At 31.6% G+C, this 18,320-nt stretch overlaps 1 protein-coding gene across 1 annotated transcript in view; it reads left to right on the top strand.

Annotated features, from left to right (window-relative positions):
* Positions 1-18,320, top strand: part of LOC129235245 (CDC42 small effector protein 2-like) — a 72,622-nt gene that overhangs the window by 42,518 nt on the left and 11,784 nt on the right. The window contains exon 4 of the mRNA XM_054868955.1: positions 13,608-13,704. Coding sequence (XP_054724930.1) covers positions 13,608-13,703 — 96 coding nt within the window. The 3' untranslated portion in view covers position 13,704. The remainder of the gene's footprint in view (positions 1-13,607; positions 13,705-18,320) is intronic.

Here is an 18,320-nt window from a genome sequence, read left to right on the forward strand (position 1 = left end):
AGAAAATTGCCGATTACTGGGAATATTTAAGGGGAGAGAATGCTGCGTTTTATAAAATCATAACCTTTGGGGAAAATTTTGTTGATGCGAGATGGAACAACTGAGAAAAAAGGAGAGGGGTCTTTCCGGAAGGGGGGGGTCCGGACCCCATGGACCCACCCCTTGGCTACGTCCTTGCCTCTTTACTGAATTCCAGCTTAATCAAGACATTTCCTTGAATTTTATGTTGCCTGTTTTTCTACTTCTGTATACAGAGTAAGAAATATTAAACTTTTTCGTAAGATAATGGAAAAAAATGCTGTACATCCTATTCTGTTTTCTGTCCGAGGTTTGTAACACCTGTTTATTTCTAAAAAATGTATCTTGTTTATTCAAGATTTGTGATGTGTTGGTTTGCAGAAAATAATTCAAATAAAAGCCTTTTAGCTAGAGTAGTTTCCTCTGTACAATCTATAAAAGTTGAGAAAATCAGACGTGACAGAACTTAGTCAAGATAATTTGAGTTATTTATTTAAAATCTTTGAAGTATTTTTTTAATGCCATTAAGAGTTAAGAAATAATATTAAAGTTCAAAATTCATTTTTTATGTCCATTGTCTGTGGTGAAGAACAAATCGAAAAGAAGTTTAAATTGTGAAAGTATTTGAATCAATTAATTTTTTTAAAACTCCTCAGAAAATTTTAAAAAACCCAAAAGTGGGCTAAATAATGAGTTTTTTTAAATGGGTTTTTTCAAAAAAACCCATTGGGTCCAATCCGGCCAACCCTGCGAAGTACATATATCTACAAAATAGTCACCTTGAACGACTATGCACTTATGCCAACGTTCGTATAGCTTTTAGAAGAACTCCTGGAACACATTTGTCGCAACCTTCTGTAAAGCCTCTTGCGCTGCTGCTTTAACTTCATCGTGGGGAAGAAGTCGACTTTCATGTTGAGGATGCACTGTTCGATTGGTCAATACTCTGATATGACAAACAAATAACATAACGTTTCGTCGGACTTGTCTCCGTGTGACTTTTACCTGTTCTCAGCAAAAAAACATTTGCATGGGCGCCGCTTTCTTCCGTCAGGAGAAGATAAAACTGCATCGCAGAAGGTAGCGAAAAAGTAGCTTCCAGGAGTGTTTCTAAAAGTTATATGAACACTGGCAGAAATACATAGTCCCTCAAGGTGACCTTTTGAAGGTGGATGTGCTTCGGTAATGTGAACTATTCTGGGTAAGGTTTGATAGTACAGCTTGTCCCTCGAACTTTTGGATCGTACTATGTACAATCTGTAGAGGGTGTAGTTATGCTTCTCCCTTTTTGACTGCTGTATGATGGATGACAAAAAAAAGTCAAAAAATAAAAAAGAAAGGAAGACAGAAAGAAAAACAGCGGGACTGTTTAATAACCAATTGATTTGTTTTCTTTTTTAATTGAACATATAACTAAGATTTCAGTAATATTGTAATAATGTATGGATTTAGGTTCACTAAAGATAGTTAAGAAACATTAAATTATGTTGTTTAATCATTCACATAAAAAAGAATAAAACTATGAAACCGTCAACAAATTACACAATTAAAGTGGAAAGAGTGCACATAGACATTTTTTAGTCATCAAATTAAACAAAAAAGGTAACAGATAAATTACAATATTAAATCCTAACAAGAATATTTTTATACTTATTTAAAGTTTATGAACAGAAAAGTTTGCATTTTTCATAAAAGCTATATCAGTTTGCATTTTTCATAAAAGCTATATCAGTGACGCAAATTTTACGGAAAAAAGAAATAGCCATGAAAGGAGCGAGGTTCTTAAAACGCAGCCAAAATAAACAAACTCAATATTATCCAAGTTAATCACTGAATACATATACTACTTGATCTGATGTTTGCACACGTAATATTGAATAAAAATAGTTACTTACAACAGAAAAAAAATCGATCGCTATTAATGATGCAAAAAAGATGGCTCATTACGAAATATAGGTGAAACAAGTATAAGAAATATGCAAAATGACATTTCTTGACCAAAATAAATTATCGTTAAATATTTAAGAAATGCTTGAAACGACGAGGGTGGATTAGGGGAGTCAACCTCTAATTTTGGAGTAATTCATAACATTAAACTTTGGCCCCAACTTCGGCCCCCTTTTTTATAGTACAGAACTGCTACCACCAACGCCTCGGAAGAGTTTCTGAATCTACTTCAGCACTTCTAAAAAAAAAATTGAAAAGTCCCTTTGAATTCCGAATTATGTCACCATTCAAAACGTCTTTAATCAATTTCTTACATTAATGCTCGAAATTCTTCCTAAACAATAGATAAAGCTTGAGAAAAAAAATCTCTAATTTTATGAATGGTGTTAGTTTTAAACAACTCAGAAGTACAACTAGAGTTTAGTTTCAGAAATTGAGGGAGTGGGAGGAGGGGCACATAAGTGTTCTCGGAAATACAAAAAATAGTCGTAAAAAATAGAGTTCAAAATAATCATAAACATTGAGCAGAAAAACCCTTTTAATACTTGCACCCGAGTTTATTTTGATGTGCAGTGGCAGATTTAAAATATAGCAAATGTTACAATTGCGCAAGAGGCCCCATAACCATAGGGGAACCTAAGGAATTACAAAAATGCCTATGATAAATGTTTTACAACTTCTGTGATAGAGAAATAGGGCTCCAGAATGTCTTTCGACGAGCCTCAAACTTGTAGCTCCGCCGAAGCGATACAGAAAAAACTGCAATACTGTGATTCATATTACAATTATCGAAAAATTAAAAATTATCGTCGGTTCAACGGGAATCTAACAAAATGAAACAAAACCGTTTTCGCCATCTCATATTTGTTTCCATGGTCTCCAATGCGGCAAAATATCACCAAATGATCGTCAGTCTGAGACGCTAAATTAGTTTTGCATTGAAATAAGTTATTAATAGCCACAAAAAATAAGTAAATAGACTTTTTCGGACACCTGATCGAAAACAAAAAGGGAAGTGCACAACTGGAACGTACGCACACCCCACATGCGAAAATATAGCATTCTACAGCTTACCATTTTTGAGTTATGACTTATGAGAGGTACATACGTATATCCAGCTGCAAGAAACAACGCAACAATTAACTTGTTTGGTAGCTGAATGCAGTATTAAAAGCTCTTTCAGGGGTGACTAAAATAGAAATTCATACTGAAATTTAAGTAAACGATTTTATATGAAAATGGTAACTCAATTTAATTGGCCAATTCCATTGGTTTTTCGATGTTTTTTAAGGTTGTTGGGTCGATGTTTCCTGCAAGTTAGCATTGGCCGCCGATACCAATGGCTAAATTGTTGAACCATCGGCGCCGATGCATCGGTGGAGTCCTACAATTTTGGAAAAAATCAGACAAGAACTGGATTTTTATAAGGAGAACCCCCTATGGGGATTGCCCCTCATACAGGAATCAAAGTCGTCCTATTTGTCCTATAAATCGTATATTTTTCAAAAAAGGTCAAAAACTCATATATTTCTTATAAATCCTATATTTTTGGTACCCAAGAGGAGTTTTGCACCTTATGCATAATGAGTTATGTGACCTTTCATTGAAAGTTGTGCCCTGCTTCATCAAAAAAGCTCTTAAAGGGAAAACTAGTGAAAATTTACTTGAGTTAGATCCAATAATGGATTTGAAATTTCATGTTGATAAAACTTGGCCCCAATAACCTCAAATGTACCTCAAAAACATTTATTTGAGTTAAAAAAACATTAAAGTATCCTGCACTTGGTCTAAAATTTATAATTTTCTTCGAAAAACTAATATTTTTCTATACATTTTTTTAAAAGACGTATGATAAATTTTTAGAAATTATAAAGTTGAAAAATGTAAGGAATAAAGTAGGTAATTAGCATTAAGTTGGAGATTTTGCTCTCATGCAATGTTTTAAGTCTCCCACATAGTACTCAAAAATATGGGTTTTTTGAGCTGAAACATGAATTTCAGCTGAATTCTACATTTTAAATGCATTATTTTTTTTATTTTTCATTTGCAAATGTTGATTTGAAAATGCTTTTGCTAATAATTTTTTAATAGGGAAGTATCAACCTATCAAATATTCCAATTTTAACTATTGCACAATGTTGACAGGCTTACAAAACACAAAAATTCACCATGGCCGGATTTTTAAAACCAACGATTGATTTTTTATGAATTTTTTAAAGAGCGATGCGCAAAAAAGAGGTGTGGCCTAAAACGTCAGCAGCTGACGTCATTTCCCTGTTCCGATCAGAGCTCCATTTCCATGCCGTGTTGCGCCTACCAGGAGGTGAATAGCACTGTCTTTTTCAGCCTTTTTAAAGCCTTTAACCAGCATTTTTTCCATCATGGAGCTAGGATTCACGAAAGGTCAATCCAATAACCTTCCTCAAATAAAGTCATTCATGGTGTTTGACTTTTTTCGAAAGGACGAGAGATTTAATGTCCAAGAAGTACGGGGAGTGAAACAACAAAGTTTCACCATTGTTATTCTTTAAAATTGTACGTACATATCCGTCTATGTTTGCAGTTCATATTATTCGCATTAGTTTCCCTTATCAAGATTGATCATTTCCATTTGTGTGTCGATGGTTTTTTTATCTGAATATATAAATTACAATGTAAGAGCGCTATTCCAGTTCTTACTTGGCGGCTTTTAATGAGGCGCGCATTTTGTAACAACCCTACTGAAAGTGATTCCATTACTAAGTTTTAGAGCAGTTTTTGCATGAAAATTTTTCGCTTTGTTGGCAATAAAAGTTGATCTGCTTTTTTTTGTGGAAAAAATTGTTTTAAATCCATTAATACATGTTAATTATCCTTGAGTTTTTGTGCAACTTAGCAAAAAAAGGAAAAATATATTTTTTTGCTCTTTTGATAAAAATAATAAATTTGAACATGGTGTTCATTTCATAAAATAAGTACCTTTTTGCATGTGAGAAAGGTCTTGTATACAGTGGCTCCCAAAAGTCTTCGTACACCTACGACTTTCAACGAAATAGGCCCCAATCCATTGGTTAGAATTAATATTTCGGAATAGGTATTTAATTATAAAATCTATGATCAATTTTTAACAAAACTACATGAAAAGTTTTTGAAAAATATTAAAACTTAATTTTTTAAAAATCAAAAACCAAAAAGTGCCGGAAATTTTATCTCACAAAAGTCTTCGTACACTTTATAAAATGCCTATATATTATTGAATAATCTAACTTTTGATTAAGTTATTAATTAGTAGAATATCATACAGTATTCATAACACCTTTTAAACGTCTGGGAATAGATTTCATTCTTTTTCTTTCTTTTTTTTGCGTAATTTCTGAGTTAGTGTTCAACCACACTTCGAGTTTCACTGTTTCTAACTCTATTTTTGTCTTAAAGCCCTATTTTCGTAATCTAGCCTCCAGATATCTCTAAATACGTTACATTAAGTTAAAATCTGGAGATTAAGAGAGTATTTTCTAAACTTAAGGACAATTTTCGAGGCACTAGACGCAAACGTTGAAAACCGTGTGCTTTTTATCGTTATTTTGATAAAAAACGAAGTTGTTTCCAATAACCAAATTTTTGGCTAAGAGTTCAAAATTGTTTTTTAAAATATTTAAAGGAACAGCATGATTCATTATTTCATCAAAAAATTACAAACTACCAAGTCCTGATGCTGATATGCACCCTCACGCTAGAACACCTCCACCGTCCTGATCAACTGATCCAAATAAGTTCTTAAAATTAAGTTCCTAATTTTTTCTTCTACTTACAATTATACAACAATTTAACCGAAAATGTTAAATTAATGTTTATCTGTAAGTAAGACATGATTCTAAAATGATTTTAGCTTATTTATCATTGATTTTGCGACGAAAAGCGTAATCTTTCTGTTTTACGCACGACCAAGAAAATTTCTGCGGGAAGAGGTCCCATTTATTCCAGCTAATCAGAGAACTTGACGAACAATTTTAGGTGAAAATTAAATGTAAAATGTTTTATTTAACTCTGCAGAAACTTTTACAACACTCAAATGTATATTTTTCATAATTTTTTTTAACTTTAAATCTTCGACCACGTTTTGTCAACTTTGCCGGTTGACCTTTTCTTACCTTGTTTTCGGTCCGATTCCTTTCTTTAAAGCATTTCATCGAGCACTTTACTATACAACCAAATAAATTAACTAATTTAGAGACATTTCAAACCAATTTACCACTACTGTGGGAAAAAAATTCAAACTTTTAATGGTGTTTGCTGTTTTTTACGAATACCAGCCTTTTTACAGTAAGAAGCACAATATTAAGGAATAAATAAACAAAAAATTAAAGCCAAATGACTTATAAGGGTCAACACAATGCAAAAATATTAATAAAACGACATATGATAATTTTAATCATGAATTTATTCGAAAATATTTGAGTGTACGATGACTTTTGTGGCGTGTTATTTCTCTGTCTCTTCGTTTTCTGACCCATTTCGAAAAAAAGATCCATCAATATTTTGAAAAAACCAATGGGTTGTATTTAGAATGACATAGGAATGATGTGAAAAAATATTGAACTTCATATTCGAATTCAGTTTCGAGTTATTTTGGTTTTACTAAAAAATTTCAAAGTGTACGAACACTTTTGGGAGCCACTGTATATAGAAACGCTTCTGGTGATAAACTGAAAATGTATTTTTAAATTATCAATTTGTAATAGTTAAAATTTGAAGATAGTTTGAATGTTAAAAAGAAAGTATTAATAGTTTTTGCATTGTTATTAAAATGGTAATAGTAATGCATCTACTACTTTCTATTTAAGTTTATTGTGCAGGGTTTAAATTCCTTTGTTTACTTGCAATTTTTTAAAAATATCTCATATGCTTATTAAACATTTATTTATGAACAGTTGTGATATATTTCAAACTGTATTTCTCACTTGACATAGTTTTTAATTAAAATGCAGTGCAAATTTTCATTTTCAAATTTTAATTAATAAACACACTTGAAAACACTTCTTTCGAAGATCCTGCTGGGACGGAACAATAACAAATCGCTTGTGAGGAGTTTTTTTAGATGTAGAAACGCATCCAGGAACGAAGCAATACTTGTAATTGATTCTATTAGCCATGACAAAGAAAATCAAATTAAAAACAATCGCAGAATGCATTAAACCCTACAGACAGCAAAGGATTTTCACTAGCCTTTTATGCCTTATGCGCTGCTGTTAGAAGGCTCTTGTTTTCCCGCGCCTTCCCCCAAAGATCGCCAAGCACTTCTTTGTCCTAGCCAACCCCGCCGCCTCGCAGCGCGGCAGTGACGTCATTCAAAGGACTTACAAGCAAATGACGTCACTCGCGCGTGAACTTCAAAAAAATATTTAAAAAAAAAGTATTAGTCGTATCGTAAAAATTTTTTCGCAGATGATGTTCATGTATGTTACTCTATCATATAAAAATAAAATTAGAAAATCGAATACTTCCCTATTGATTTTTAATACAAATTTTTTATAAAAAAATAAATAGAAAAAATCTTTTTTTTGCAAAAAGGCCTCCTGCTGTATACCTTAATATTTTTAAATTTGGATAAATGTTTTTGTGGTACATGAGGGACTATAGGGCCAACGTTTTATCAACATGAAATTTTAAATTTCCAAAAAAAGAATTTTCTCGATTCAGCCCAGTACATAAGTGCTGGTTCACAATTTCAGACGCAAGTCAACACGAGTTGGCGTTGTGAGGTCTCAACTGTTCTTTTCAGCCTCCCACAACAATTAGGTCTAGTTAGGGGTACATTCTTGGAGACCACACCCAACCACGGTCTTACACAAGATCCTCGTCAAGATTATGCAAAGGTTGCAGGCACTACGGCACCGCTCCACCCCTTTGTCTCGGAGCACAGACTGCCCTGTGGTGAGAACCGAAGTTTTCTTCGGGAGTCTGAAAAGCATCTGGAGGCAGAGATCGTTACGCCATGACCCGGGGCTAAGCTCCAAAATTCTCTCGGGAACGCAATGTTCCAAAAGTTTGACTTGCAAAGCCATTAACTTGAACTTCTCAATGAAGTTGATCCTCTAGATAATGTTACTACATTTACAATAACTGTGTAAATTACTTGTACGTAGCTGTATGCCATTAATCCAGTTAAATAAAAGATTTGTTATCATTTATGGCCTGGGACGTTACAGCATTGTTAAAATCATATGAAAATTTTCGCAGTTGTTTCGACATAAAAGGAAAAATATAAAAGGGTGTGAGCCTAGAAACCCAATTTCTGTTTCTTTTTTTTTTTTTTTGGATACACCCTAATGTACATCAATGGTGAAGATATTCCTAAGAATGTAGCAGATAACCCAGTCAATAAGTATTGGAATTTCATCTTTAACCTGAAGGATGAAAAGCTGCGCTACCTAATTTGACCAAACTTGTTAAGGCTGTGCTGACTTTCTCTCATGGCCAAACTTCCGAGGAGAGAGACTTAACAAAAGAGTTGTGACTAGTGATTAACCAAACATGAGTTTGGACACAATTGTTGCTCTCGGAGTGATAAAAGACTCTGTAAAACACCCTGTGGAAAATATTGATGTAAATATTTTTTAAAAATGATCCAGCTGTGCAAAGCAGCACGCTTGAAATATAAGGAACAGAAAGGGAAAAAAAATCTGTAAGAAATATGTAACCTAAATCGAATGATGTAACAAAAAAATCTTCTAGAGATAAACTGAAAGGATTTAAGAAAAACATTAATTCAGCTGAGGCAGTGATGGATGAGGGGAATACGAAATCAAAAAACAACACTCAAAGTAAATGCATGATTGACATTGAGGCGGGGCAAGCACTAATAGAGGCTGGGAAAAAAATTTAAAAGCTGTTCAGAAATAGTCAACAGTTCTATGTAATTTGTTGCTAAACCATTTTCAATTTGAATTGAAATAAAGTGTTATTTCCCAAAATATTATCATCGTTTTTATTATTACTAGCTGCGTGCCTGGCATTGCACGGGCTACGTAAAAAATGAAAGAGATGTCCAATTGATGTTTTTGCATTACTCTGACATCAGTTTCTAAAGCGCTAAGGAGTAAATAAATACGCGTAATGCAAGGTTTGCAAAACACCAGTAGAGCATATTTTTGGCAAAAATCTCTTTAAAGTTAATCATAGTTATCGATAATGCAAGTTATGCGTATTTTCAATTAGCACAAAAGATAAAAATACATGCATTATCAATTATAATCTGTGCTCACTTTAAACTGAATTAAATCTATATCTGAAACATTTGTATGTACAATTACGATCAGCTTTTTACATAAAATGACACATACTTTCTGGTTGCTTAGGTAAAACTAAAGCACCAAGACTTAATAAATACCAATTAGCATTATTTTAATACCAAGTCATCAGATTCGAATTAAGCTTTAGTTAAAATCCTTAAAAACAATATTTTTGTTCAACTCTGTTTCACTTAAAGAAATTCAAACAATCTTAATTTAACATGTTCTTTTAACGATACAAACTGTATTTCAAAAATAGAAACAGAAAGGAAAAAGAGAGTTATTACAATTCAAAAACTCACCCATGTGACGGGAAAAAGTCCAACAAAATAAACATAATTAGTCGCACATCCTAAATGTACCAAAATATGAGGTCGGTGAATAATAAACTTACACTACAATCAATAAACATAGCTAAAGAAACAACTTTCATATGCTGAAAAGAGTTAAGAACGTTGAATGTAAAAAATAAAAAAAGGACAGACGATAAAATAAAGGCTATGTCAGAATAGGGCAACCAATTTTAAACTAATTTAAAATAAAATTCTAGATGGAAACGTTGTTTTAAGATTTGGACAGCAGCCAAAAAATATCTTTTAAAACAATTATTAGAATTTTACTTGCTCGCGCATATGCAAAATGGCAACAGGAAAGAAATAGAAATTCCTTAATAACGTTATGTTAATTAACGTGTGATTCTGAAAAAAGTATTAGAGTTCCATAAAATTATATTCGAAGATCAGGTATCAATCATTCTGAAATTTATTGTAAAGTTGAAAATCTTGATTAAGGAGGGGAAGTTTTTTTTGACAGACCTATTCTTAAATGAATAATTAATAACTATAATATATTTCATCAATGTTAAATTGCAAAAGCTGCTTCAGTCCTCGTCAAATTACACTCACTGATTTCTAGCGCTTCCCCCCTTTGTGTTTTTTTCTTCTCAAGTCATGATTACTGAACTGAAGTTCACTTGCTGTTATTGGTCTTGAATAGCGAAGTTAGATATCTGTCAAATTTTGGCCATGTTTCAAGCATTCATCCATTTTTCAATGGGGTCTATATCCTGTTCCATTCTACCTTTTGCACAGAAGAATGGCAACATTGTTTAGAAAAACATCACCTTTATTTAGACATATATGAATAAGTCGACTGAAGTTGAGTGTACCAAACCCGTCAACACAAACATGAAAAATAGAATATTAAACAGGGTGGCGACAGATCAGGGAGATCAGGGAAAAGTCAGGGAACTTTATTAATCAGGGAAAAGTCAGGGAAATATCAGGGAATTTTGAAAAAATAACAAAAAATCAGGGAAAATTGATTTTATGAAGGAAAAAATTTTTTTTTTTTGCTTTACAAAATTAAGTATTTTAATTCCCTACGCATTTTTCGCCAATTATCTGCTCAAAAAAAAGTAAAATTAATGAGGTGTGATTATGCACTGCCGCATATTTGTGCATTTTTTTCTTCAACGTCAAAGTATTGAATCTTACTTATTCCTCACAGGATGAACTTCCTAAGATTGTTTCTGTGTCTGTTAGGTTGTTTATTTTACCTAGCTTAAAATTTCCTTTTACGCTTTCAATGCTACGTAAAATAAACAACCATACAGGCAAAGAGGAAGCCTTCATTAATGCCTTAGCTCCTTTGCCTTTATTCCATTGTCTTGAAGTAATTAGCATACTGTAATCAGAATTTCAAGAAGAAATCTTTGGTTTTTGAATTAATACTATAAAAGCTTAAAAATTATTACTTCTTCCTGTTTTTAATTTGATTGATAAAATTGAACTTTCAATAAAAAAAACTTTGTTTTTTGCCGTTATATTATTTGTTATCACCGCAGATTATAAAGGTTTTCTTTTCTTCGGACTTAAGTGATTCTTTTATTTTATAACCAAGTTGTATTCTTCTTTTATATATTTTGAAATTAACTAATTGCTTTTTTATTTCTTTCCCCCCCCCCCCCCCCCTTGCATTTCAAAGTTTGTTACAAAAGCGATGTAAGATTTTTTTTTCATTACATACTGAAATCATTTGAAATAGAGTTAACTTGTGAACTTAAGTAAATATCTTTATTTTTTATTGTTAAAATGCTGTATTCATTCATTAAAATCTATGTTCTTGATTAGTGAAAAGCTCCATATGAATGGATGTCAAATGGTTTCATCTGTTTTGCATAAATATGTCAATTAGTTATATAAGAATAACTACATTACTTCTATTAATTTCACTTTTGCTTGTTATTCTTGCAACAATTATTATACTGTTTGAAAATTTAGTTCAAAATAATTTCAATTACTTTTTAGTTCTATCACAAATACACATATGTTTTTAAGAGTGATTTTAATAGTTTCTTAAAATTCTTATGCTAAGTGGTTTCTGGAAGTAAAGTATTTTTTTTTTTTTTAATTCTCTATAATCTTTCCATTGTAGAAAAATTTAATATACTATTTTGTAGGTTCCCCCCCCCCCCCAAAAAAAAATGACTTGATATGTTTTTTTAACCATTTTATTAAAAAAGTAGCATTTTTTAAAAATATACCTTTAGTTCAACAACTTTACACAACTTAAAACGTTTAAAATACTGCATTTTATACAAACATTCTATGGATTTCAAGTAGGGCAAAGAAAGAAAACCATTATCATTGGTAACGTAAATCAGGGAAATTTGGTGAACTTAATCAGGGAAAAGTCAGGGAACTTTTTTTCACAGTTCCTGTCGCCACCCTGTTAAAGCAGTGTGATTCACTAGACTACACATACTTCCCATAAAAGTCTGGAATTACCTTTAAAGAAAAACAACTAGTATTGTCGAATGGGGGGAGTTAGTGATAACTGGTGTGCAATTGTGCCACATCACACACCACTGGTGTACACATACCAGTGAATTAGACAATGATAAAGTAGGGTGCATCACATTCCAAACCGTCAGTCTGTTATAAAAATACCATTCTGCCTTACAATAGTTAAACCACAATCCATTTGGCATAATCTCACCCCAACTGTCATAACTAATTCATTCAAGTATACTGCCGTGGGCAAAGAAGTACAGTAGGATCACACGTATCTGGCCTAATTGGGACCAAAGGCAATCCAGATAGCATAGAAAATAAGCAAAATAAATCCTTTATAAGCAAATGTATTTTTTTTACCTCATAAAACCAATGCTCATATAAGAAAATAGCGTAGGGTGTTTCTCACAATCCACACTTTATTATGTATATCAGCTCCCCTCCCCCACACATGGGTCAAATGTTGCCCAGGAAGCTGGTCCGTGTGGCCTCTTTCGATGTTGCAAATGGAAAAACACGATTAGTGACAATGTTACAATATTGGAGCCACAAAATTTAAAAATGGTTTTTGTTAAACAGATGCAAACATCGAATTAATACAACAATCATCAAGTAATGATAATAAATTTTGGTGCTCAATATCTTTGGTGCGTAAAACCTTTTTAGTGATTTCTCATGTCATATGGAAAATTCTTAAAGTTTTAAATTTTTTCTGGCCTGTGAGAATCATTTTAACATAGCGGCCCTAGGGTAATAAAAGGTTGGGCACCACTGATTTATATTATTGAGTTCGGCTGCAGTGATGGAATAGTGATTGATGCTCCAAGTATGCCGTGATGTTTGTTAGATTGCTATAATTTGTTGCAAGATTGCAGGATTTGTGCATTTAAACAAAGTGAAAGCTAATGATTGGTGCACTTTTATACTTCTGCTTATAAAATTTAAAATTTTATTTGTGTAAATATAAAATCTTTTAAAACTCTACAATTTTGATCCGGATAAACAAGGTTCTACTGTTTCTACAAAAATGAGTTTTTGAGATATTTGGACAAACATCTTTTTGGTTCCATACAAGTACTGGTAAAAAGTTGAAATTTAATGTCTTTTCATGATTTATATTAAGCGGAACCCAAATAAGCAAGTTTTTACAATCAAGCTAAAGTGATGTAGATGACAAAACTACAAAAAAAGAAATCGAAAACTAAAAATTTGCATCTGCTGTTAACCTTCCCAGTGCAGTATTATATTGCAGTTATATGTAACATCACATTGGTATGTATGTCAGCAAAAAGGCGTAACATATAAAATGTCATCCCCTTTTGCCTCCCTCCATTTATATTAAATAAATTGATTATGTGATCAAAAGTTGTCATTTTGAACACAAAATAACCTGTGAAAAATCTTTTGTGATCTATGAAAGCAGAAAGTAGGCTTTTAGTAATGCTTGATTTTTAAATCCCTATATAATGCAATAATTATTATCTGGTGTGATTTTTTTCTTTTTTTTTTTTAGAATTTCATGAAATGTTTAACATAATTAATTGCCTTGAAAATTTTAATATGACAATTATTTCAGCTAAACTCCCTACAACATCAGATGGCATCCAAAGGAGGATATGAATATGCTATTCCTGTGAATGTCCAAATTCCTGTTGTTGATGTAAAAAATTGAAGTGAGTTTTTTAAGCTATAATTTGTTTTGTCATTTCCAAAAAAATCAAAGGTTGTTTTTAATTGTCAAACATTGGTCTTATTTTAGATAAAGCAATTTTATGTTTTTTTAGTTAACATTTTTCAACAGCTATCAGGATTGGAAACTGTTCGATGTTCCATAAATATGTACAGGGTGTTCCGTTTTAACCTGCAAGACCTTTATTTTCACAACCGTTAGTCCTAGATGCATACTTCCAATTGCAAAAATATTTCTCTACTTTTTGCTGTTCGAAAGAAATTAATTTTGTTCTGTCGTGGGCCCTTTTTTTTTAGTTAAGTAATGCATTTAGAGGTTGAAATGGTAGGAAAACTAGTATTCGTTTCTGCTAGAGCCCGACTATTAATTCCCCATGCCCAGGGCGCTTTCAAATTTTCCAGCCCCTTTTGTGCATGTTACGTACGGTCAATGAGAATTGGGCACTTGGTTGTAGTCTGTTATTACGAAGAATTAAGAATTCTCAGCTTTTATTATCACAAAAAAAAAAATTGTTTTTCATTACTACTATCTGAATTAATTACTTTTTAAATGTAACATGTACACTAGGGTGGTGTCCAAAAGCTAAAATATTATTTTTGAGCCGCTTTAGAGAAAAAAGTTGAGTTTAGTGAAGACTTTATGCAGGGTGTTCTGTTTTAACCTGCAAGACCTTTAGTTTTGCAACCGTTATTCCTAGATGTATACTTCCAATTACAAAAATGTTCAAAATCAGATGCATAGTTAAGATATTGAAAGTCTGAAGTGAAAATAAAAATGAATCAAAAAATATAAAATTATCTTTTTATACGGGTCCCAAGTCCTTAAGTTTAAGGAAATAATCTCCATTGAAAAATTATTCCAACGCAAAAAGTTTGAAATTAGTGCGACCAATATTTGTTAAGATATGAAACGCTGCATTTGTGACTTACACCACTTATCACTCGCCATCAATAACACCTTTTGGGGGAAAATATAGTGGTTAACAAGTGTTTAAAACTACATGTGTGCATAGAGTGCGATTTTTCTAATTATTTAAGGTTTTGTAGTGTGTTTTTGTGTTTCACGGCCACGGCATAACATTTGCATTTATTTTTGAGTAGCAATGAAAAATATAAATACTTTGTTTTTCTTACTTTGATGACCTGTCATCCTTCTGAAAGAGCGATAAGTTCCAGTCTCACCTTCTGTATGATCCTTTAAAACTTTAAACTGTAATATCTCCTTGAGTTTTGGTGTTACAAATGTCAAGTTTTCTGTGTTAGTAATAGTTTTCAATGGAGAATATTTCTCTAAATATTAGTTAGGGGACTTAAGGCCTGTATAAAAATTTAAATTTCGTATTTTTTGACTCATTTTTGTTTTTGCATCAAACTTTCAATATCTTAACTATGCATCTGATTTTGAACATTTTTGTAATTGGAAGTATTATACATCTAGGAATAATGGTTGCAAAACTAAAGGTCTTGCAGGTTAAAACAGAATCACCCTGCATAAATTCTTCATTAAACGCAACTTTTTTCTCTAGCGACTCAAAAGTAATATTTTAGTTTTTTGACACCACCCTAGTGTACATGTTACATTTAATAAGTAATTAATTCAGATAGTAGTAATGAAAAACAATTTTTTTGTAATAATAAAAGCTGAGAATTCTTAATTCTTCGTAATAACAGACTACAACCACATGCCCAATTCTCATTGACGGTACATAACATGCACAAAGGGGGCTGAAAAATTTGAAAGTGCCCTGGGCATGGGGAATTAATAGTCGGCTTTAGCAGAATCGAATACTAGTTTTCCTACCATTTCAACCTCTAAATGCACTCCTTAACTAAAAAAAGGGCCCATGATAGAAAAAAATTAATTCCTTTCGAACAGCAAAAAGTAGAGAAATATTAATTGCAAACTTTGAAGGAAAACTTTTAAACATTTAAATGTACCTGATTATTAAAGCATCCCTCAAAATAATACATCTTTCAGATTTTTTTTCCATATATTGACAAAAATTTATTTGTTTTTTTTCCAAACCTTAACCACTGGAGAGTAGCTTCTGCATATATATATATATATATATATATATATATATTTTCAAGATCTTTTTCCAAAGTTTCATACTTAATATTGCCATGCTCATCATAACAGACAATAAGACATCCAGGGTGTCCGCGCATATGGAAAGTCAGGAAAATTCATGAATTTCGAATATGATCGAAAATGGTCATAGAAAGTCATGATTTTCAGCAAAAAATGCTCAAATATCATGGAAACTGACATCTGGTCATAGATTTTGGGCTCAAGAACATGCATATTTATCAAATTTTACAAATTAGGTGCATAATTTTCGCGTCTTAGCCGTTTTATACGATTTTACCCGTCAGTCCCGATTTTTCACGCATTTCGAAATCCGATTGCATCCGCTGCTATAATACTCGCTCTTTTTTCTTTTCTGTCTCATTTTACCGTTTGGACGTTAATAATTTTGTGTTTAGTATTATTTTTAACCTCCTTGTTTGTCTAATTGTGTAGTTGGAGACTTATTTTGGAGTGTGTTTCTAATTTTTCCACTCTCATTCGACTCAAAAGTTTTAAGTCATTTGCATCCAAGTTGATTCAAGAGAAGCATAAAAATTATCATTGATTTTCACTCGTGTCTTAAGTTAATGATCATTTTAGAAAATTGGTCTAAAGAATTAGTTAAGGACATTTAAGACATGGATAAAATACAGAAATCAGGGAATTTTCGATCTGGAATTTTTTCAATATTCGTAGCCTATTCTGAAACTTTTTTGGTAGTATATCTGGTAATGTCTGGTAAGTTATTAAGTAACCGTACCATTTAATAGTTTATTTTTTTCTGATTATTTGTTTATTTTATTTCTTGTAAACATAATTTTAGTATTTACTAAATTATTGGCTGTCATATATATATATATATATATATATATATATATATATATATATATATATATATATAGAAAACTACTAGCTTTTAAAAAAATATTAAGTTCTAGATTCATCATTTGTTTACAAGATAAAATATTTATTTTTAAAACTGCAAAAGAAACAAAATCTAGCTTAAACAGGGTTCGTACGCCCTTGAAAAACCTTGAAAAGTGCTTGAAAAAAAAAAGTTCATTTTCAAGTGCTTGAAAACCTTGAAAAAGTTTCTTAGTGCTTAAATTGTCTCAAAAATCAACGAATTGTGCTTAGAAGTTTTAAAAAAGTATTTCACCAATGCAATTTTCTGAACATGTGTTCAGTATGCAACATCGCGAAAAATTGCTTCCGTGTTTGGGATTTCAATCCTTTTGCATCTTGTAAATATTTTGAAGTTTTTTACAACCGAAAGATATTTTGACATATGGTACCTTAGATTAGTTTATTTTTTGTTTGATTTCATTAATTAACAAAGAAATTAATTTGGAAACCATGACAACATTGAACTTACTCGGGTTTCGCGGAAAATTGCTCTTGTGTTTGAAATTTCAATCTTTTTGCATCCTGCAAATATTTAAATATTTTGGCTAATCAAATGTTAATTTTGCATATGCTACCTTGGATTAGTATATTTTTTGTTTAATTTTAATAAAAAACAAATCAATTTATTTCATGGGAAACATGCCACGTCGAACGAACTCAGACTTTGCGAAAAATTGCTTCTCGTGTTTGAAATTTCAATCTTTTTGCATCTTGCAAATATTTAAATATATTCACTAATCGGATGTTATTTTCATATTTGCTACCGTAGATTAGTATATTTTATGTTTAATTTCAGTAAAATATAAGTTTATTTTATGGGAAACATGACAACATTAAACTTAATTCGCGAAAATTTGCTTCCCTTGTTTGAGATTTCAATCCGTTTGCATTTTGTAAATATTTTTATATTTTTGGCAATTAGTAGTTATTTTGACACTGCTACATCAGATTAGCTTATTTTATTTTTTATTTTAATAACTAAAGAGTTAGAGAATTTATTACCTTGATCTTGTTTAATTATTTGCTTATTTATTTTTGCAATTTTGAATGATTATCTTTACCTAATTTTTGGTCATAACAGATTTTTTTTTTTAAATTTAAATTTCAGCAGTTGAGCACCTAACAAATTAACTTAAAGTTTGTATTTTAAACATAAAGTTGATTTATATAATTTTATTTATAAGTACATCATTTTTTTATGTCTGCTAAAATAAATAAGGTGTATAACAGGGGTGGTTGTGTTATGATTATTCACTTGAAATCCAGTAGTGTTCGTTTTTATGCTTTTACCTCCCTATATCTCCAATTTTCCCCTTTTCCTCAAATGTTCAAAATTACTACTTTATTAAGGTTGTTGGTACTTGGAGCTTACTGAAAGAGGCTTTAATCAGCAAAGGGGTAGATAGCTTAAGGAGGGTCATTCATCTTCATTTGGATCTAATAAATTGACCAGTACCAGCCTAGCTAGGCCCAGTGCCTGTTGCTGGTTATCAACAGGCACTGGGCATGGTATTTCTATGCAGAATATTTTGACTTAATAAACTATTTTATGAATTGTATGCATAGCAAAAGCTATTGTTGTACATATGTATATTCAAGTAATAGGGGTCTTAGTTTTAAAAA

Source organism: Uloborus diversus, chromosome 2, assembly GCF_026930045.1.
Source record: "Uloborus diversus isolate 005 chromosome 2, Udiv.v.3.1, whole genome shotgun sequence".
In the NCBI taxonomy this organism is placed as follows: Eukaryota; Metazoa; Arthropoda; class Arachnida; order Araneae; family Uloboridae; genus Uloborus; species Uloborus diversus.